The sequence below is a fragment of the Eretmochelys imbricata genome, chromosome 16, assembly GCF_965152235.1.
Source record: "Eretmochelys imbricata isolate rEreImb1 chromosome 16, rEreImb1.hap1, whole genome shotgun sequence".
In the NCBI taxonomy this organism is placed as follows: domain Eukaryota; kingdom Metazoa; phylum Chordata; order Testudines; family Cheloniidae; genus Eretmochelys; species Eretmochelys imbricata.
Genome location: NC_135587.1, coordinates 21453349 through 21475214, shown reverse-complemented (window position 1 = coordinate 21475214; position 21866 = coordinate 21453349). Strand labels below are relative to the sequence as shown.

The 21866-nt window shown below is 45.5% G+C and overlaps 1 protein-coding gene across 1 annotated transcript in view; it reads right to left on the bottom strand.

The window, feature by feature from the left end:
- The window catches only part of CCDC187 (coiled-coil domain containing 187), a 68879-nt gene extending 47846 nt beyond the window's left edge, over positions 1 to 21033 (bottom strand). Inside the window, exons 1-12 of the mRNA XM_077836208.1 lie at positions 20940 to 21033; positions 20070 to 20113; positions 19015 to 19108; positions 16527 to 16596; positions 15081 to 15709; positions 12923 to 13042; positions 10923 to 11021; positions 4979 to 5107; positions 3609 to 4360; positions 3127 to 3221; positions 1568 to 2238; positions 545 to 644 (exon numbers count right to left, since the gene is read on the bottom strand). Coding sequence (XP_077692334.1) covers positions 545 to 644; positions 1568 to 2238; positions 3127 to 3221; positions 3609 to 4360; positions 4979 to 5107; positions 10923 to 11021; positions 12923 to 13042; positions 15081 to 15709; positions 16527 to 16596; positions 19015 to 19108; positions 20070 to 20113; positions 20940 to 21033 — 2897 coding nt within the window. The remainder of the gene's footprint in view (positions 1 to 544; positions 645 to 1567; positions 2239 to 3126; positions 3222 to 3608; positions 4361 to 4978; positions 5108 to 10922; positions 11022 to 12922; positions 13043 to 15080; positions 15710 to 16526; positions 16597 to 19014; positions 19109 to 20069; positions 20114 to 20939) is intronic.
- Between the last annotated feature and the right edge of the window lie 833 nt (positions 21034 to 21866).

Below are 21866 nucleotides of genomic sequence, written 5' to 3'. Positions count from 1 at the left end.
CAAACCTAACTCCTGGGCTGAGTTCGGCACAAGCCCAGGCTTGATAGGATTCAGGCAAAACTCTGCCGCTGAGTTTTGCTTTGAATTTCTGGTCTCTAAACTTTTGCAGATTCCTGTGAACTGCAGGCGACCAGTTTGGAACTGCTTTGCTTTCCATTCTCCAGGACCGCGAAGAACCTCGCGGAGCATTGGGATAATATTGTTGCCATTTCAGGAAAAGATGTGGGGGCGGGGAGAGAGATTGAGAAACCCAGATCCCAATCCCCCCTAAACTCCAGAGAAATTTTGCTCAAGATTCCAACTTTGTGGATTAGGGCCATCTCTTGAAAAGGCTGTTGTCAAAATGTTCCTGTTGATCTGTCTGATCTGTATAAATTGGGGACTCCCTATTTCTGTAGATCTTGTGTCAAAATCATCCTATTTGGCAATTCTCTGATGAAGGAATAAAGAGCACTCGTACTCCATGCTGAATTGGTGCCATTTATTTTAAAGCTATGTGTGGTCAAAGCATTTAGCAAAGAATAGTATAACCAGATTTGTTTACCTTCTCGTGAGGAAACTGGGAGATGGAGAGGCTCTGCAGGTTATCGGCTTTCCTCGCAATAGGCACGTTTCCACTTCAGATTCCTTCTTCTCGGTAAAACCTTTGAAAAAAGACAAATGAAGGTTTTTAATAAATACACTCTTCACAGGAATGAAAGGGTCCCAGTTTTGCATCTGTTCTTCTCTCCCTACTTAAATACAAGCACTTAGCTCTTATATAGCTCTTTTGATCCGAAGATCTCCAAGTACTTCAGTAAGGTGCATCGGCATTATTATTCTCATTGTACAAAGGGGGAAACTGAGGCATGGGGTGGGGATATGGTGTCAAAGGCCAGTGGCAGAGCCAGAAATAGAACCCTGGTCTGTAACTTCACAGGTGCAAAGAGAGGAGAATAAACCTATGAGACCCTTTTCCCATCTTTCCAAACAGTGAACTTCTCAATCCAGTCCCACCCAGAGTCTCATGACTTCTTCAATGTGCACAAGAAGAGCACCTGGTGGATAGGTTGGGGAATCTAATTTATCCCTATCTCTTGAATTTCTTATGCACCCAACTCTCCTCTCTGTCAGCAGAGTAGGAACAGTATTTATTCTGGTGTCTTGGAGCACTCCAAGCATCTGGTGGCCAGACATTTCCCTCCCCTCGGGCTCCACTGGGAGGATTATCAGTGCTAAGCCTCTAGCTATGCAAACAAATAACATAACTATGAGAGCTGGGCCCAAGCTGGGATGTTCTGATCTGAGAAGAGCTTCCCCAGAGTCTGAAGGGTTCAGAGCTGGTGACCCAGACTGCCCCAGCCTCTACTAAATATGGTAAAATGTTCACTTCATACTGGTACAAACAGAACATTGCCCTAAAGTCTAGCCAGTTTCTGCTGTTTTCTACAGGGGTGATATTCAAAGGCAAAACAGACCATGGAAAGTCAATGGGAGCAGAGTGGCTCACTCCCATTTCATGCCTTTGAAAATCTCCCGCAGTACTAATGTCAGTCACCCTGTTGCATCTTGTGTGACCATGCTCTACCTTTCCACACATTCTTCACGGCTTTCCCATGCATCACCGAACTGGAGCTCCATGGTAACTCCTCACTAACAGTGGCTGTGTCGGACAGAACAGCCTGTATCCGCTCCTTCCTTTTCTGGGCTTCTGCTCCTTCGGGGCTACCCAAGTAGAGAGTGCTATCCTGTGCATGGTCTAACGAAATCCATAAGCCATTAGGACTTGGAACACCCAGGAGTGTTCGTGTGTTCATTGTCCTGTTTCCCTCACTCTTAGGTGTCGTGGGCTTTGACCGTGGAGAAGACCAATTGGGAGGTTCTAAAGGTATATGTTCCTCTCCTCCGTTGTCGTTAGAATCTTGTAGCCTGCTTGTTCCCCTCAGTCTTTCAGTTGCCATCTCAATCCGCTCACCAAGCTCCCTGGCTAGGGAGTGAATGGCCTTCACTCTATCCTGTGTATTTCTATACGGAGGGGGGCTGGAAGTGTCCTCAGAAGCTGAGGCCTTGAGGCCAGATTTTGCAGTTTTCAGTGGAAGGAAAAAGCTCTGGGGAGGCAGGTACCGAGCTAGAGAAGGGGTGACTGCCAGGTCTTTAAGGCTCAAAGGGCTGAGGAACCCACTTTCAGATGCCAGTGAAGAAGGAAAATCGAATGTCTCTGTTGCTTTAGGTGGCTGAATTGTTTTTGGATGTAAGTCACTGTTTAAATACAAAGGGGGACCCACATCAGTGCATGAAGTAAGATACAGTAACAGAAGTCAGGCAAATTTTTAAAGGTGACCGGACAAAGAGACCAGACACAGAATAAGGCAGCTCATGAGACAGAGAGCGAGAGAGATATTGATGCTTATAGATTAGAAAATGCTTGACAAATCCAGGACTGAAGATGTAGAGTGAGATGCTAACATCTAGGACAGAGCTTCAGAGGCTTGTCTATTAAATGCTGCAGAATTAAAGTCTTTAATAATATGAAGCATAAAACCAGGCTGAAATATTGGCCTATACCTAGACTGCACGAGATTCTCGTGCTGTGTTTATAACCCAGTCACTGATTATTAGAACCAACTCGTGCACTGGGCAAAGTACTATCGTGGTTGGGAATGGGTTTGATTTTTTCTACAAAATTCTAATTTGAAATGAAATATTCTTATAATAGAGAGAGAGAGACCGAACCTACCAGCAAAATAAATCACACCAGGGCTTTTCTGGGGAAGATCTCACAATGCTTTACAAGCAATAACTAGTTAGGTCTCATGACCTCCCTGTGAAATGTCACGATCATCCTTTGACAGCCTGGTAAACTAAGGCACACAGAGATTAGGCCATTTTTCTCCCACAGACACAGAACTCCTGGCTCCCAGTGAATGACTTCAACCATTTCACTTGCATTAGTATGTGATGAGGCAGATTTTAACATGGGGACTGACAGCACCTCGCACATCAGACTCGAAGTCCTTTCTTGTTGCTGAGTAACCAGTGAGCTTATTCATTACAGTTTAAAGCAGAACACTTATGACAAATCTCCAGGACACACTAGAGAAAGGGCTGAAGAGATGCACTTTTGTATCTCGGTGGCTCATGTAATACCTGCTTCCCTGCTCCTCACTTCTCAATAAAGCATATGATGTTTTATGGACCCACTCCATAAAATTCCTTTCCAGGCTCCTTTTCATTGCCTGTTCCTGAAATGAAGGAACAACAATTAATGTAATTGCGAAATAACTATGGAACAATAAAATACTGCTTGGTCTTCACCCCATCTAATAGCTGGCCTACATAATCAGATAAGAGTCAACTACAGGTGCCAAGTAATGAAGCTGTTCTTTCAGCTCAAGCAGTGGAAGCTTATGCTTTTGCACCTAAAGATCAAGGGTTCCAACCCTATGGATACCCAACCCACGCAGTGATCATCATCATCATCATTAGAACTTGAATTCCTGTGATAGGACTCAATTTATATAAACACTTAAAATCACCTCCAAACACAGGACAGCTGGTCAGGATTTTATATATATATTTTTTCACTCTATCACCATCCTTGTTCATTTATCTTCCTTTTATGTACTTACTTGGGCAAGTTTATACCGAGAACCTTGTGTTGCCGGAACAGTTCCCCTGTTTAAAGTCTGTGCCACCCCAGAACATGATTTCTTTGCAAAAGCTTCCTTCTGTTTCCTGTACAACTCTTGCAATCTCTGAGCTCTTGTTTCTCTGGCCTGCTTTAAAGACTTTTTCTCTTCTAGATTTTTCTTCTTTCTCTCCTCAATCTTTCTGTGCATAAATTCATGCACTTCTTCTGGGCTGTAGGTGTGGGCTTTCCCTACGTTTACTCTCTTCTTAGCAGACTGGTTAACATTTTCCTTCTCGGACACTTTCCGTCCTGGGCGGTTTGAACCCTTACTTCTTGGAAGAGATGCACTTTTTCCCCTGCTGCAATTTCTTGGCTCTATTCCAGCTTTCATTAACAAGGACCTGGTCTTTTCTGTGCTGTAATCAGAGGGAGTGATGCTGCTGATTTCAGTTGAGGAAGGATAGGTTTCTGGATATGGCTTTGGATCTTCTGCCCTTCCTGTTGTGGTATCTTTCTGCAGCTTTGTACTTCTGTATTCCTCACAAGATTGGTTTTGCAAATGTAGATCCCTTAGTATTTGCTTTGCATCTCTGGTCAGTGCATTGCTGGCAATTTCAGTAGAACTGCCAGGTGCGGTTTGACAGCTTTTATGCGGAAGGCTGTTCCACATGTGATCGCCTCCACCGGGAACATCACTTTCTCTAGAGCTTTGTTCCATCTGTGGGGCTGCTATAAATTCTTTACCAGGTTCTGCGAAAACATTTTAAAGCAACAGTTTATTACTTTTGGAATGTATCATTTTCTGTATTGAACATGTCAGTCACAAAATCTACTTTCCGCTAACAGTCTGTCAGCATTTGCATTTATAACTCCGGCTTTTCTGGAGTTTACTTAGCAGTAAAACCTCAGCGCAGCTTGAAAATCACTGCAGGTTTTTACTAGAAGTCAGAATTGTAGGGGCTCTTTTTTTGACATTGCAGTGGTCCGCTATATGAATGATCTGTGGATTATGGACCTTCCATGTAAAAACAATTGAATACATAAGAGCAGTTGCAGACTCCTTATCAAAAGGCCCTTTAGATAACTCCATCTAAGGTCTCGGTTCAAACACAATGACACTATCAACTGGCCACATCTCCACAGCGGACAGGTGATATTGTAACTGTTCCAGGGGGCTGTTAAGTGAGGAGCTGGGGAATTGTAGCCATTTTTAATCTCAGGAACTCCTAATGACCTTGAAGAAACAATTTGTTTCATCTAGTTTCTGAAGCGGTGTTCAGCCACTATTTTTTTCTTTTTCTTTACCAAAATAAAAGACCAGGATCTCTCCCCTGCTCCTTACAACCCAGAAGTTACCGGTAACTGTACCAGAGTCATTTTTAGGGGTCTGCTCTTCAGGTGTGCTCCCCAGCTTTGTACATTTAGGAGGTGGGCCAAGCAACTTTTTAACCAGCTTCTGACCTTCTCGCCATGCAGAAGCACCAATCCGTTTGGATCCTGGAAAACAAAATACAGATGGGACTTTTCTTGCTTAAAAAATAAAAAGCGGGGGGGGGGGGGGGCACTTCTAACTTTCTCATAAGTCCGTTTCAAGGGACCACACTCGGGATGCTGGGAGGAAAGGGGGGACAATAGTTTCCAATTAGAGCTAGTCCAAATTTTTCATCAACATTTTGACATTCATCAGACTATTTAAAAAAAAAAAAATTGTAAGGCCGCTCAAATTTGCAACCTACACTCTCTATTCGGGCCCATTTACAGGATGGGATAGCGCCATCTTGTGGCACCTGCAGGCATGTAAGAGGAAGTGGGCTAGAGAGAGACCTGGGGACTGACAGAGTTAAGCGGTTCTCCAGATATGAGACTGAACCCTATTTTTTCCATCATGTTCCTGTGACAGTTAAAAGCATTTTGCTGAAACCTGAGACTCCCTGAATCCTTGAGGATACTAGATAAAGAAAAGCTTGTGAGTTTCCCAAGCCGTATCTATCGACAGGTGCAGCCGGGGCTTGGACGCAATGGGCTGCAGAAGGTGTTGGGGGTGTTAACAGAGTTGCCACCTGTCCTGGCTTTCCCCAGTCAGTGCTTTTTTTGAGGCAGCTGTCTGGGGAAGTTTGTAAGGGTGCTCAGTATATGCTTCCAGCTGTCCCGTCATAAGTGCTTAGGATCATCCCAGATGCCCCATTTTTTGCACCTCCGAGGTGGGAACCGTAGGTGTTTAATGGGAACATGATTTTTATTTTTGATTATTTCAACCTCACTAGAGTAAACACATTTATTTTTAAACAGGTGAGGATCAGCAGGATCCAGTGTAGAAGAATCAATGAGCCGTACAGCAGGAGAGGCTGTGTATAATGCAAAAATAAACGATACAGCATGAGGCACAAATGAATAATTCTTCCTTAATACGTGGTGTCACCTAATAGACAACATTTATCAAAGTTTGACTTCATCATTTCAGATTATATTCAGGGGATGCCAATACTCCCACCAGTATAATTATGTATTTGTACCAAACACCTCATCAGCAGTGTGTGAAGTTGGCTAAACAGACGTATTTTTTCCACATGCCAAAGACCCCCTGAAGTTTTCTATGGACAAAAGTTTGTAACAAAGTTATGAAGAGGTTTGAAAGGGACGATTCCATTAAGGTGAAATAGACACTGGGCCAGATTTACAAAGGCAGCTAAAGATGCAGATAGATGCCAAGTTGCAAAAAGCTAAAGCGTCCACGGATCCGTATATGCTTTGAGCTGGGATGTGATTCCCAGCTGGAGGAGAACTGCTCCTGCTAGCTCTGATCGAGCTAGCTTGCTAAAAACAGAGGGTAGCTGCGAAGAAGCAAGCAGTGAGAGAGCCACCCCGGGTACGTTTGACACCAGAGGCGTGTTCTTGGGGCAGCTAGCCTCTCATGCTGCCGCAGCTACAGTGAGTATTTCTCCTTGAGCTGGGAATCACACCCCCTGCTCCATGTGTAGACATCCCCCACTGGCTTTCACTGGGAGGCAGGAGGCGCCTCGCTGCCTTTTTAAATTCCACTAAATAAATCTGGCCCGTTATTAAAGCAGCCTTTTGGGAGATTGGCTAGTTAAGGGATTTTACACTAGCATAGTCAGATACCCTGTTTAAATATCAACTTCAAGATACTGGGCCAGCGTAACTGGGCCCAGCTCTATTGATTTCAATGGAGCTACGCCCATCTACACCAGGAGAACTTCTGGCCCTGTATCTGCAACACACACTCATTGCAACCCCCTAGTGCCATTCTGGAGCATCGGGTTCACCACTAACTCCTGGGCTCCTCTTTGCTAGACAACTGGGTTATGTTAGAAAACAAATCCGCTTAGCTAACGTTCAGCACGTCACAGTCCATGTAGCTAGGGAGACAGGAAGAGCACCACCCAAGGAATGACTGACATCACTTCCTGCAGCACCCTGTAGTTACTCTGGGCGGCTTACTGACCAGACCGCCCAAAGTGGTACCTGCAAACTCTAGCAACAGCCAGGGGGTTGAGACTCATCGATATTTTGAATGAATCAACTGTCTGGCCTATTCCTCTGTATAGTTTTGCAGTAATAGAAATGCGAGTGGTGGTTGTTAGTATGCAGTTTTAGAACTTAAATACCTGTTAGAGTTTCTCTAAATGCAACAGACAAAAACTAAAAAGGGCTCTGTCATAAATATAAAGGGAAGGGTAAACCCGTTTAAAATCCCTTCTGGCCAGAGGAAAAATCCTCTCACCTGTAAAGGGTTAAGAAGCTAAAGGTAACCTCGCTGGCACCTGACGAAAATGACCAATGAGGAGACAAGATACTTTCAAAAGCTGGGAGGAGGGAGAGAAAACAAAGGGTCTGTCTATATGCTGCTTTTGCTGGGGATAGAACAGGAATGGAGTCTTAGAACTTTTAGTAAGTAATCTAGCTAGGTATGTATTAGATTATGATTTCTTTAAATGGCTGAGAAAGGAATTGTGCTGAATAGAATGACTATTTCTGTCTGTGTGTCTTTTTTGTAACTTAAGGTTTTGCCTAGAGGGATTCTCTATGTTTTGAATCCAATTACCCTGTAAGGTATCTACCATCCTGATTTTACAGAGGTGATTCCTTTACCTCTGTTTACTTCTATTTCTATTAAAAGTCTTTTTGTAAGAAAACTGAATTCTTTTTCATTGTTCAGATCCAAGGGTTTGGGTCTGTGGTCACCTATGCAAATTGGTGAGGATTTTTACCAAACCCCTTCCCAGGAAGTGGGGTGCAAGGGTTGGGAGGATTTTGGAGGGAAAGACGTGTCCAAACTACGTTTCCCAGTAAACCCAGTTAGAGTTTGATGGTGGAAGTGGATATTCCAAGGACAAAGGATAAAATTAATTTGTACCTTGGGGAAGTTTTAACCTAAGCTGGTAAAAGTAAGCTTAGGAGGTTTTCATGCAGGTCCCCACATCTGTACCCTAGAGTTCAGAGTGCGGGAGGAACCTTGACAGGCTCTAAGCCCTTTTCCCTCCCCCAGCGATGTCTAATTTCAATTAAATCTTTATTTTGTTTAATCGGCACAATTTTTATTAACTACAAAAACTTATGTCAAAATCTGAGAACAGATTGAATCCCTGATGAAGGTGCCTGCCCAGAAGGAAACCATCTTAATTTAAATATTCTGCAATTATTTTTTGCTTTCTATGAACAGATGAATATTTTATAGCCGTTGCGACTTAACTTTTTGTTAACTACAGCAAATTTAAAATTCATCAAATTCCCAAGTACTTTGCCTCTGACCTCTGACCCCTCATTCATCTCTTCTTAGCCCTGGCCTGGCTTCTTCACTGACAGAAACTAATGGCCAATAAAGACATCCTGACACTGGCAGTTACAATGATGAATGTTTCATATAGCATGGTCTTATTATGACCCAGTCTCTGAGGAAGATCAAGCCATTTTTCAAGCAATCCATTAAAACAAAAAATGGAGGGAGAAGAAAATTATTTTGTATTTCATGCATTTTAAATAGCACTTTGGTAACAGAATGCACCACTCTACTACATTCATAACCTCATCTGCATAGTGTTAGATGAGGGATCCTTTTGCTTTTTTCTGAAGTCACATACCTTATACTCTTGATGGTGTTAAATACCCCTGCTTTAAATAATCTGCACATCGAGTATCCCTTGCTTGTTTCCTGCAAAGTTTCATAGAATCCTAGAAATGTGGGGCTGGAAGGGACCTCCAGAAGTCCGCAAGTCCAGCCCCTTGCACTGTGGCAGGACCACGTAACCCTAAACCATCCCAGACAGGGCTTTGTTCAACTTGTTTTGAATGCTTGCAATGATGGGGCGTCCCTTGGAAACTTATTCCAGAGTTTACCTACCCTTCTAGTTCTATGTAACCTAGCCCTCCTTTGCTGCAGATTGAGCCCATTACTTCTGGCTCCTGCCTTCGGTGGACACGGAGAACAATTGGTCCCTGTCCTCTTTATAGCGTATAGAACATATCAGGAGACTGTTCTCAGGTTGCCCCTCAGTTGTCTTTTCTCCAGACTAAAAATGCCCAGTTTTGTCAACCTTTCCCCACAGGTCAGGTTTTCTAAATCTTTGATCGTTTTTGTTGCTCTCCTCGGGACTCTTTTTCCAATTTCTTCCCATTCTTCCTAAATTGTTATGCCCAGAACTGGACACACTATTTCAGCTGGGGCCTCACCAGTGCTGAGTAGCGTGGGACAGTTACCTCCTGTGTCTGACAAACACTACCTGTGAATATACCCAGAATCCTATTGGCCTTTTTTTGCAGCTGCATCACACTGAGAACTCATCCTCCGTTTGTGGTCCACTGCCCCCCCCCGCCCCCCTCCCCGATCCTTTTCAGCAGTACGACCACCAAGTGCTATGACTTTGAATGCAGCGGTTTCCAAACCAAAATGGTGGGCATTAAATGGGCAAAGTGGCTTGATTTCAACAATAAAATGCTGTACTTAGAAATAGAGGTGAGGAGAGGGTGTGGTCTAGTTGTTAAAACTCCACTTCTAACACTGACTTGCGGCAAGACCGTGGATAAATCATCCACTTTCTCTGTACTTCAGTTTCCCAGCCTGTAAAATAGGGGTGATGGTCCTTGGCACTTCTACAGTACCTTTGATTTAAGGAACACCAAATACTTTACAAGCCCTAATGAAGTAAGACTCAGAAATCCCTTTGGATGCAAAGTATTACTAAAAATGGCAAGGATCGTCCTATGGCAAGGATTGTCAATGGAGCATAAGAAAATGTACTGCTCGGCCTCCCCAGGTGCCTTTGGAAAGTCCAACCTATATTTATTACGGTCATAATACTTTGAACATCTACAGCAGCTTGTGCATACAGATCTGAAAGCACTTTGCAGCTAAACCTCTAAATACCGTTGTGAGGGTGTCCAGGCTGCAGCGGGACGGCAGCTATGCCACGTTAGCACCAGAGTGCAGATGTTTCCTACATCGACGGAAGGGGTTTTTCTGCTGCTATAGTTGATCAATCACACCAAGGCAGTAGCTAGGTCAACCGAAGAATTCTTCCATCGACCTACCCACATTTACCCTGGGGGTTAGGTCAACCTAACTATGGTGCTCTGGGTGTGAAATTTTTCACAGCTCTGAGCACTGTAAATAGGTCAATCTAATTGATAAGTGTAGACCAGGCCTGACAGAATGTCACGCCTCACTTAAATAGAGCCACTTCTGGGGTGCAGCCGGTCAGCTGTTTTAATAGTGTGGCAACACAACAGTTTAGAAGAGAAAGTAACTCAGACCATACCCCACTGAAACCAGAGAAAACTCCATTCTGCTTACCCAAGAGTCCATCTGTGTCGTAATTGGGCCATGGGTGTAACCAATATCCCTGCAAAACACCCCAGGGGATTTCAAATGACTATAACTGCTCCTAATCTTTTACTTTTACCCCAGTAGCTCAGTCCTGAGTTCAGTCTATCTGATAGACCACACGGCTTTCCTATCAACAGACCACTGAAACTGAGCTTCTGCTTTTCTGCCAATTTATGCTATTGCTGTTATCTCATCCTCCCCCCGCCATCAAATTTTCACCCCTGCCCTTATTTAACTGTTTTGGCCACCAGTTCCAGTATGTCACTGCCTTTGTTACTTTTCTGCAGAGTGCCTTGCCCAATGGACCATGATCCTTGACTGTGGTTCCCAGGAGTTCATATGTATAATGTACAGTACAAATAAACAACATGAGATTTTGCCAACTGGACATTTTCTTAAGCACCTTTGTCCATTCCCGCCCCCCCTTTTAATCCCTGTCATTGTCTCAGCCTAAATCATTTGCCTCTTTACCTTTCTCTTTCAATGTTTTCTCCGGGACAGAAGACTTGGATGAACTCTGTTCTTGCTTGTGCCTTTCATGTCTGCTTGTCATGCGTCTGTCTCTTTGGTCTTGACCCGTCGGAAAAGACAGAAAAGACTGAGCTTAGAAATGCAATCAAACTGCAAACATGACCCCTTTTGCTGATATACCAAACACTGTGAAATTAACATAGATAAGCTTTAGACAGTCAAATCAGTGGCAGGTTTCCACAAGCTGTCTTTTCATTGCCAGCTGCATTCCTAGGTTGTACAGACAACTAGTGGGCTTTCACTCTTTTATTGTGCCATGCTTTGTAGAAGAATGGTTCAGACTTAATGTAGTACCGAGCTGCAACATTGAAAGCAAGATGGAGCCCGATCCAATTCACCCTGAAGAGAAGGGGGTCTGTCCACTGATCTTCCCCTCCCACCCCCACCCCCCAGGCATTTTTTAGCATCACTTCACTTTCATTCTCTCTCTTCTTGAGGCCACATGTTGCTGCCGTCCCGCTTTTGGGCAAGGACCAGCCCTTTGGAACTTATTCATGACTGTCTTTAATTGGCTAGAGAGGCCTCTTTAGTGGTGAAAGCACCACCTGCTTCTGAACATGCTGCCAGACCAGAGGACAAAAGAAAGATCTTTGATCTAAACCTACGTCTTCTGCATAGCCCTGGGTCCATGTGATCGTGCAGGAACCCAATCGCTCACTGCCATAGCCATGACTCTGTTTTCATAGAATTCTAGAGGTGGAACTAAGGTCACCCTGGCCATGGCTGGGGCCTCTGCCCCCAGGATTTCTTTTGCTCTATCTATCTACCTTAGGTACTTATATGATCCCTGTGATGAGGCTTAACCCCCTAACCTGCAAGGCTAGTGAATACACCCAATTAGTCATGCTCTGCACCTCGGGAGGTGAGTAGCCAATTGGCTACCGGGCAGAACTAAGCCACAATAAGTAGACTGAAGGAACTCGGTTGCGAGGGGAAAGCCTGCAGAGGAGACAGGTTTCTCTAGCTCCAAGGAACCCAAGGCTAGGGGACAGAGAAAGATAATGGAGGCAGTGCACTACAGGGGCAGGGTAGGCTCCAGTCAGGGAAGCCCTGAGATACTGGTTTTGCAAGTACAAGGAGAGGACTTCGGTAGCTCAAGGGGGCAGAAAAATTATCCAGATTCATTTGGACTTGTTTGGGTGACCCCAGAAGGGGTTTGAACTTTGTAACTTGGTCACAGGGCTGCACCACAGAAGACCTGGAGTTGACGGCAGGCAGGAAACCATGGAAGATAGCGGCAATACTCCACACTGCTGCAAGGGGGCGCTCCATGGGTGAGCACACGCAACCACAACCCCCATGACTAGAGTGAACACCTCCGTGTTCTATGTATTTATCCTCGCAACACCCCTGTGAGGTAGGGCTGTGCTATTGTCCCCATTGTACAGATAGGAAACTGAGGCATGGAGCGACTAAAGCCAGGTCTACACTGAAAAATCCACCCCCTGACCAATGCAGTTATACCGACTTAACCCCCGGTGTAGACAGCGCTATGTCAGTGGGACAACTGCTCCCATCGACAGAGCTATCATCTCTCGTGGAGGTGGATTAACTACGCCAACGGGAGAAGTTCTCCCTTCAGTATAGTAACACTTTCACTAAAGCACTACGCTGCAGCATTTTAAGTGTAGACCCGCCCTAAGTGACTTGTCCAAGATCACACAGGAATCTCTGATAGAGCAGAGAATTGAGCCCACATCATCTGAGCTCCAAGCTGGCACCCTAACCACTGAACCATCCTTCCTCTCTTCTTCAGTTGCTCTAATTTTAAATGACCCAAGAAAGGAGAATTCCACCACTTTCTTTGCAAAGAGTATTATCTCTGACTAGTGGAAAGGTTCTTTGGATATTCAGCCCAAATTTTCATTTGCAGAACTGATATCTCATGCATGCAAAATCCCCATTAGCAAATAGTCCCCTGTGTTACTAGCCGCACTAACCTGGACTCTTGTTTTTATAATCCCTGGTTTGTCTGGTGGTGGCCACATCTTCAAATTCTGATAGTCCAGTCTCTTCATCCGCAGAAGAATGAGCAACCTTCAGTTTCACAGCACTAAAACCTAAAGGAATGGAAAATTAAAGGAGTCACTCCACAGTGAGACACACAAGGGCTGTTGGCTGGTAATGATGTGTTCATGCAGTTGTTAAAAGCAGACACATACTTATCAAAACCAATTCCAGCTCATATCTGACCTTGTCCTGGGGTGGCAAGGCAACGTGGTTTCACGACTTAGTTTCAATCTCGCTTGGTCTTGTCAACAATGAGTGATCAAACTGTGTTTTAAACAGTATCAGTCTGGACTGGTTTAAATTCTGTTTAATGCAGGCTCAGTAAAGATCCAGAGCTTGGCCCCTGTACAGATTAGGTTCCCCACAGAGAGGGCAATTGGTGTCAGTTGCAGGGCTTGGTTTTTGTGATGCTGATACCCGTCTACAGGGAACTGGACGGAGACCCAGCATTTCACTTCATGCAGGCCACTGAACAGCATCACGATGTAAACAGCTATTTCTGGGGAAAGCTCTCGGGGAACACCAGTGACTGTCAATGGGGCTGGGGCTCTAAATCCTATGATTGTTCAATTATCCCTGTGCACTAACTGAATTAATTGTTGGGTTCCATTAGCAGTTGGAAAGTATTAGTGTATGAATAAGACTGGTTGACATGCTTAGTGTTTCAGCCTGTCTTCTATATTCTGATGTAACCTTAATATTCCCCATCATCTGAAACAGCAGCCAGGCTAATCTAAACACACAAACATCCTTGCTGCTGAGTCTGGGCCGTCATTCACTTGCAGAAACCTTTGACCTCTTAAATCACTCCAAAGCAGAGTGACAATTAACGGTGTACAATCCTCTAAGGCCAAGTTAGGCTTCCTTGTACCCGGCTTTGTGGCTAAAATTTGCTTTCAGAACCATTCTAGTTCCGCTGAACAAACTGTTAAATCCTCAGTGGTGCATTCTGAACCGCACAGCTCCTGTTTTAACTCCTTTGTGATGCCCCCTCCACACTGCTGTGCTGCCAATTCTCATGCACGGCAGGAGTCTCTTGCCATGGTTTTTATCTGACAAAGATTGATATCATTCGCAGGGAAGGCAGAGTGGATCCTCCATGCTGACAAGTCAAAAGAACAATAAAATGGACTGGCCCTTCCTCTATTATTTCTTAGTAACACCTAGCTCATGTCTAGCACTCATCATCCATAGATCTTAAAACACTTCACACGGGAAGTCAGTATCATCATTCCCATTTTACAGACAGGGAAACTGAGGGGCAGGGAAGTGACTTGTTCCAGGTCACCCAGCAAAGCAGTCACCCAGGAATAGAATCCAGCTCTCCTGAGTCCCTTTCCAATACTCTATCCCCTAGGCCACCCAAAAGAGGCAACTACCTAAGCAAGTTCTCTTATGTCTACCTGCGAGCAAAGCTCTGAAACCGAAGGGCCAATGAGTCAATGGTGGCCCTCCACTGACACAGTGTGTGAAGCTGGTGGAAGGAGGATTCTGTATTTGTGGGGGAAAGTAGGAAACATTTTTGTGGCAGGTTCTTGATTTAAGTCCTGACTATGCAAAGCTACATAGAGGCTTGGGCATGTTGGAAAGCAAAGCTCCCAGGTGGATTAATGGGCAGATGGCCGGTTTCAGATGGGGAGTGGGGGCGGGGAGAAGGGGAAGGAAGGTATATAAAATGGAGTACATGAAGGTGTGATGTGGACCGGATGGGATGATGTGGAAGCCAGGGGGTTAACTATGTAGTTATCCTGAGCACATGCAGATAGCACTAATGTGTCATTGCTCCTGAGTCCATTTCTTGGATCCCTATGCGTGTAAGGTCTGTAAACCTTCGTTACCAAGAGTCCAAAAGCGCAGGGCTCAAGGGGAGAGAGAAAAAGCAACGACAATATAAAACGCCACCACGAATTGACCTTTTTGGTCACCATCCCTGTTCTAAAGTCTGGCATCACGGGCCCTACCCCCATTCCCAGCGCTGGGAAGCGGGGAGCTTCTGTCCTAGCAGGTGCTGGGCCTTGCAGGCTGCCGCTCTGCGCAGCCCCGGCCTCTTCTCCGGCAGCACTCAGTCGGCACCAGCCTGGCACTGACCTCTGTAAACTGGGGCTGGAGGAGCAAAGGCCATTTTGCGAACCTTCCTCTTCAGGGGCCCTAGATGCAGCAGTTCCCTGGCGTAGCTGGCACTGGGCGGCTTCTCTTCCTGAACCAGACGTTGGTGTCGCTGCTTCTGCTCCCGAATGCTCTCTCTGAGCCGCTCTAGTTTGTTGTCGGGTGATCGTCTCCTCAGTCCCTGCTGCTTCTGAGCAATGGGACTATTGCAGGGAGAAAGGGAGCACGTGACAGGCGTGGCTGACGGGCGCATGGGAGCGTGGCTCCAGACTGCACAGGGGGCGGCTTGCTTGCTGTCCTCCGGGGAAGAGGGCAGATGCTGTGGGAAGCAGTGAGCTCCCTCCACCTGTTCTGTGGGGCTCGTCTTGCCTGTGTTTATCTGGTCACTAAAACTGCCCCTGCTTGTCAGTACGCTCAGAGTCTCTGGAGTAGATTGAATGCCAGTTTCAGCTCTGCCGCCTTGGGCTTCTGTTCTGCCGGGGCTGCATGTTGCAGAGGTTGGCTCCCTGCTGCAAGGCAGATGCATCGTTCCGGCTGATCCATTCCTCACAGCCTGGCTCTCAAAGGACTGGCTCTCTGGCCAAGCAGGAGAAACACTTGCACAATTTCCCCTGTTTTGAGAGAAGAAAAAGAGCCTGAATGCACTGAACTCTGGGGAATTGAATGATCAAATGGCTAATTACGTTTCTTACTTCAACGCTAATTTGAGTTTCTATCACCCGCCTCTGGTGGAGGATCTCAGAGCCGCACAACAATCCTCATTTATCCATATAACAGAGGGGGAAACTGAGGCACAGCAGATCAGGACTTGCCCAAGATCACACAGCAAGTTTTGTGGCAGAGCCAGCATTAGAATCCCAGCGATCACTGCTCTGACCTCTTGGCAACACTCACTCGCTTCATAGTGACAATGGCGAGAATACCCAGTCCTCCTAATCCAGTGCACAAATCCCTACCACTTGAGAAAAAGGGGAATTTCCCTGTTACCCATGAGCAGTGTTGGGTCTCTGACACACTGAACAGTTATGCACTACTGCCTTCTCCTGCAAGGAGCCATATCTATTGCTAAGTTCAATATTTGCAAATTAAAGAAAGCAAGGAGCAGTGGGAGAATCTACCAAAAAAAAAAAGGCAGAGGAAGGGTGGGGTTATTATAAACTCTGGTTAAATTATTCAGGTAGGCTCATCAGGAAGATTAACTAGTAAATCCGCACGCTGGCTCAGCATACCACTGGCCTTGCTGGTGAGATTTCCCAGGGTGAAACAATTTAGGAGCTTTAGTTCTTTTAAAAAAAACCCACAAAGTTTTGAGCTTAAGAGACTTTTGCTCTTTTATGGGTGTCTGCATCCAAGGACCTAAAAGCACTTTCAAAATCTGTACTAATTAGCCACTCCCAGCCTGAGAAGCAGATATTGGGTGTAATTTACCTGCAGGATAGACAGCTCTCCCCAGTCTTGATTTCATTTGAAACGGTTTCCTCTTGGCCTCTGTTACTGCCTATAGCACAACACAACCAAATCAGTGAGAGTCTGAAGTTTTTCTTGAATTAATATTTAAGTTTGGCTGAAGAGAGCACAATAGGCTTTAGTGGGAGGTCTGTGGAGACCAGATCTGGCCCTTTAAACACACCAATACAGTTTAATCTGTGAGGAATAGTACACAGTAACAAATCCCTGGAATGGGCCAGTCTTGACTTGGCCCAGCCTTTGTGGTTCTGGACAGGGCTGTTTCTGGGTTTGCACAAATCAGTTTGCTCTTTGGTGTTTCAGCAAATAATGGCCTCAATCTCTCTCCTGCACTACTCAGAACTTTTGTTTCAGTGTTGGTAGCACTTAGTGTGTGTGGTGTCAACTCTTTCTAGGCTTCCAGGAGCAACTGCCACAAAATGAGGGTGAAATGGTGAACCCCTGAAATAGATGGCGGGTGCAGTGGGGTGGGAGTGGGAGAGCATGCATCACTGCTCATTGTTTGTACCATGGTAGTGCCTAGAGACTCCGTTCACAGAGCAGAGCCTCACTGTGCTAGGCGCTGTACACACAGGAAACTAAAAGGGCTCCACAGAGCGCACACAGTCTCCTCCTTTTACAGCGCCTGCGCCGTGGCTCTGCAGCGGTGTGCACCTTACACACAGTGTGTAGCACTGGCAGCAGCAAGGAGGAGCAGCCTTGGCCACCCCACTGCCCACTCAGGCTCCTGCATCACGACAGAGGGGCTGCAGGGCCAAATCTAAGCGAACACACTGGGCAGTGAAGTGGCTGGTGCTTCTGCTCCAAGCCACTGCTGCGGGACCAGTTCCTGCTTCAGGGCTCCCCCTAGGGGCCTGCTGGGCCTTGGCCCGCTTCCAGCAGGCTACGTCCCCTCTGATGAATGGGGAGTGACACAGCACCTGGACAGGCCGAGCTCGAAGGCAGGATCTGAGCATGGGACGGACTTGGCGGGCAAGGCCCTGGGGCCAGCGGCTGCAGCAGGGATGGCTGTACAGGGATTAATGGTGTGTACTGTGGGAAAGATTTCTGGGGTCACCTCTGCACCTGTGTGGCAGCTGGGCAGGGCTCTGGTCTAGGGCTATGCAAAGGCGGGCAGCTAATACACTCAAAAGCGTTCCCCAGCCCCAAGCAACACAGAGCCTGAGAATGAGCTCACTGGACTGTACGGAAAGGTGCCGATTGGGTTCACTGGGTTTTGACTCGGATATATAATCTGCTGTTTGTAGGGAACGTTTGTGCCCTAGTTCACCCTCCTCTCCCATCCCGACTAAACCTTTCTTTGTGATCTTTCTCAGTCCCCTAGATCAGCGCAGAGGGGTCCATGTGAAGCCCATTGACAGCAGCAGCGCTCTGTGTGAGTAGGGTATGACGTCGTAGATCCAAATGCAGAATCTGGGCCTTAGGGAGGAGGACTGTTCCGCTTGTTTCAATGGAGCGTGCATCTTGCCCTCCATTGCTGTCACACTGTGTTCAGTGAACTTCTGGGCTTTAATGCTGCAGCCAGTGATTGGAAAGTCTGAGAACCTTGGTGTCCGTTAAACCCCAGGACTGAATCTGAATCCTCATTTCCCCTGTCTAATGGTAACTCTTGTTGGGAAAGAAAGGCAATTCCTCTTCAAAAGCAGTCAGCAAGGCAAAGTATCCATTCCCTTGGAACAGATCGGCTCCATATGTCTCTCTTGCTTTTCCCATTAACAAGACAAGAGTCTAGGAATTAAGCTGTTACCTTGAGAATGGTGCAGTGCCCTGGTGCTTTGGGAAGAAATAGCACCCCTAAATACAAGAGAGTCAGCAGCTTCAATTTATTTGAGCATCATTTATTTGATGCATCCGATGAAGTGAGCTGTAGCTCACGAAAGCTTATGCTCAAATAAATTGGTTAGTCTCTAAGGTGCCACAAGTACTCCTTTTCTTTTTGCGAATACAGACTAACACGGCTGTTATTCTGAAAGCAGCTTCAATGTTTTCCTGCCAATAAACTCACAGTTGTGAATGTGAAAAGAAAACCAACAAACTGAGTTCTTGTCACTTTCTGTTTTTATCAGTGATCTGGTGAAACTCCCTGCTTCCTTTCTTAGCCTCTTTTGGCTTTTAGAGAATGATTTTAAAGGCTCTTTGCTGCAATAAAAGTGTGTATTGACACAGAGATAACTGTCCAGCTCTAAAATCCTAATGGAGACGAGTCATGAGTAGTTTTTATCTTGATATTGCTGTTTGAGATTAACACCATGCTGCCCGCCTGTGCCTTACCTCCACAGATTCCCTATACCTTACATCCACTAGGATTTCACCTCCTTAGTTACAGCCCCCCGCCAGTTAGTTCTTTCTCATTAAGTGCTGTGTAGCTTTCCCCTTTGTTTTCCCCTCTCTACTGCAGACAATCAGCCAATCAATCCCAGCATTGTTTCTCCAGTAAATCAGAACTCACCGGGGCTCCTTTCACATGGTAGCTTTTTCCTGGCTTTCTGATCTTTGGCATAATTCCAATCTTCGTGGTCAAATTTGTTTTCAATCCTCTGTAACTGTAAAAAGGCAAATTTCCCTTTCAAAAGGGACATAGGATATATTTCTCTGGTTGCCTTTTGCTGGTATATGTTGCTTCTCTGATTAATCTTTTCCTCCCGGCTACTCTGTGCGTAAACACTGGCATGTCTAGGCATGTTACCTTTGGTATTTTCTACAGTTGGAAGGAATGCCGTTGACTGGAAAGATAAGAGACGACAAACAACTCTCTCCATTATCTACGCTGGTAGGCCTAATAGATTTTTAAAAATGTATTAAAGCCAATGTTAAAATTATCTAATACATAGGTTAAGGAAAGTGTCTCTACATCTGGGTATAATGCTAAACCTAGTTCTGATCCAGCTCGTGTGAATCAGGAATAGCCCTACGGCAGACGTGATACTAGTGATCCTGCAAACACTTATCTGTGTGTGTAACTTTACTCAGGTGAGAGTAGTCTCAGAAGTCAATGGCACTAGAGTTAAACATATGCAGAAGTGCATGCAGGATCTGGGCCTACCCTATTAAGATCATGCTTCACTATCGCCAGAGACGAGTCAGGTTGCCAACCCTCCAGGATTGCCCTGGAGTCTCCAGGAATTAAAGATTAATCTTTAATCAAAGAGTATGTCGTGTAATGAAACCTCCAGGAATGCGTCCAGCCAAAATTTGGCAACCCTAGCAGACGACCTGTACCTGCCGATAGTGGGGGGGCAGAGTGAGGGAAGTGGCTTCAGTAGATGTTACTGAGCGTGCTCAGGGAAGCCAAGCAGCAATTCTGGGGGAGGCACGTGACCCATATGTATGCACCCACTCTCCCCCACATGTCGCCTCTGATTATTGCCATAATAGCAAAAGAGGACAGAGCTGGAGATATAGGGTGAAGTCAGTAGGGTCAGGATTGCAGCCATCATTCAGGCAAAACTTCATGTAACCAGAGGCGCTTTCCTTAAGAGTCAGAGTTCTACAAACCTCACTTACCACTTCTTTGGCTTTGTGAAGACTCTTCCACGCCAAGGCCACGTCTGGGGAAAGAATAAAGATACCAGTGATGCGACAGCACACAGGAATACCTGTCCGTGAAAGAGCTAGTCTCCCCTCAAGTACAGTTTAAGACTGACTGTTGCATCTGTAGAATTCTTGAATCGCTGAATTGTGCCCTTGGTGCATATAGGATAATGGTAGCTGCTGGGTTGTCTTTTTTTTTTTCTTTTTTTTTTTTAATATGTTTTAGTTCTGTTGAGCTGATGCTCACTGGGCCAGCTTGCGAAATGCTTCCTCAGCAAAACTTCCACCCACGTCCATGGGGAATTTTGGCTGCGTAAAAACTGAGCTGGGTTTGCCACCCTTATTCCTGTTGGATTGAACTTAACTTTGATGCCCATTGGGCTACCTGTGTGAAAGCAGTTTTGCAAGATCAGGCCCAGCATCTACTTATCAAAAAAGTACATCAATTTTAAAAAACCTGTGTTGAAGTAAGGTCAATATTCAACCCCTTCCCTCCCAACCACACGCACGCTTGGGGCTGACCTTGGCTAATTACATCAAGGTAAAAACTTCAGTGCCTTGACTCCACTATCCCAGTGTAAAATCCTAGTGATCTCAGTATAAAAACACACCTATCTTTTGCAATGAAGACACAACCCCGACAGAGAGGGTGAAACGGTAAGAAGGATTTATAAAAAGTGATTCTATTTTTGTCACCCAATCTCTGTCTTCATCTTGTAAATATTTAGTGATGGTAACTACACACCACAGGCTTCTTTTAAGTAAAAATCTTTGGTTTAAAATAAAAATAGACCTATCTTTCACTGTTACTATACAGGCACTGGAAATGTGTAAGCCAATTACCTGCTAGCGGGGTTGATTCTTCAGCTGCAACTCTGCAGTCCACTTTTAAAGCCATGCTGCAAGTTTGATTAGCTGGCGTCCACCTCTGGAACATTCACAAGAATGTGCTACTCATTGGTGACAATTGATCACACTTCTATGCTTTGGATATGTTTAACAGTTTTCCCTTGTTTACAAATGCTGATCATCAGTAACGACACTTAGTATTTAAAGAGCACATTGAAGACCTCTGCGGTGTTTGCAAATGACTATTTTCATTAATCTTCTCAATGCCTCATGAGGGATGCAAGTGTCCCCATTTCACAGGTGGGGTACAGAGGGTAAATGACTCCGGATACCATGGATGGTCAGGTTTCGGAGTAACAGCCATGTTAGTCTGTATTCACAAAAAGAAAAGGAGTACTTGTGGCACCTTAGAGACTAACCAATTTATTTGAGCATAAGCTTTCATGAGCTACAGCTCACTTCATCGGATGCATTAGAAACTAGGTGTCCCACTTACTTGCTTTAGTCACTAGATTATGCCACCATTCCAAAGCAGTGACACTAAGGGACTTAATTCCCCTCCTCAGATCTACCCAACCAGTCCCTAGTTAACCAGTCTGGTACCTTACTTGCCTATAGTAACATCATTCATGCTTTTAACAGCTCCATGGCCAGTGGGATCTTTGTGGTTCTTTGCCCAGGAGCTGTGCCAAGATTACATCCCAAATGCACCATTTCTCTCCAGCCATTCACAGAAGTACTTTAGAGATTGTTCATCTCTCCAGACTGATTAACCCCAGCATCCCACTCCCAGTGGGCTTGGGAGAAAAAGCCCCCGAAAAGCCTCTGAGTCATCTCTTTTCTAGCTGCTTCTCCCCTGCCTGTCCCCCAGCTGCCGAGCTAACCTGCTGCCATTCTGCCTTCAGCCAGCCAGCCACTTGA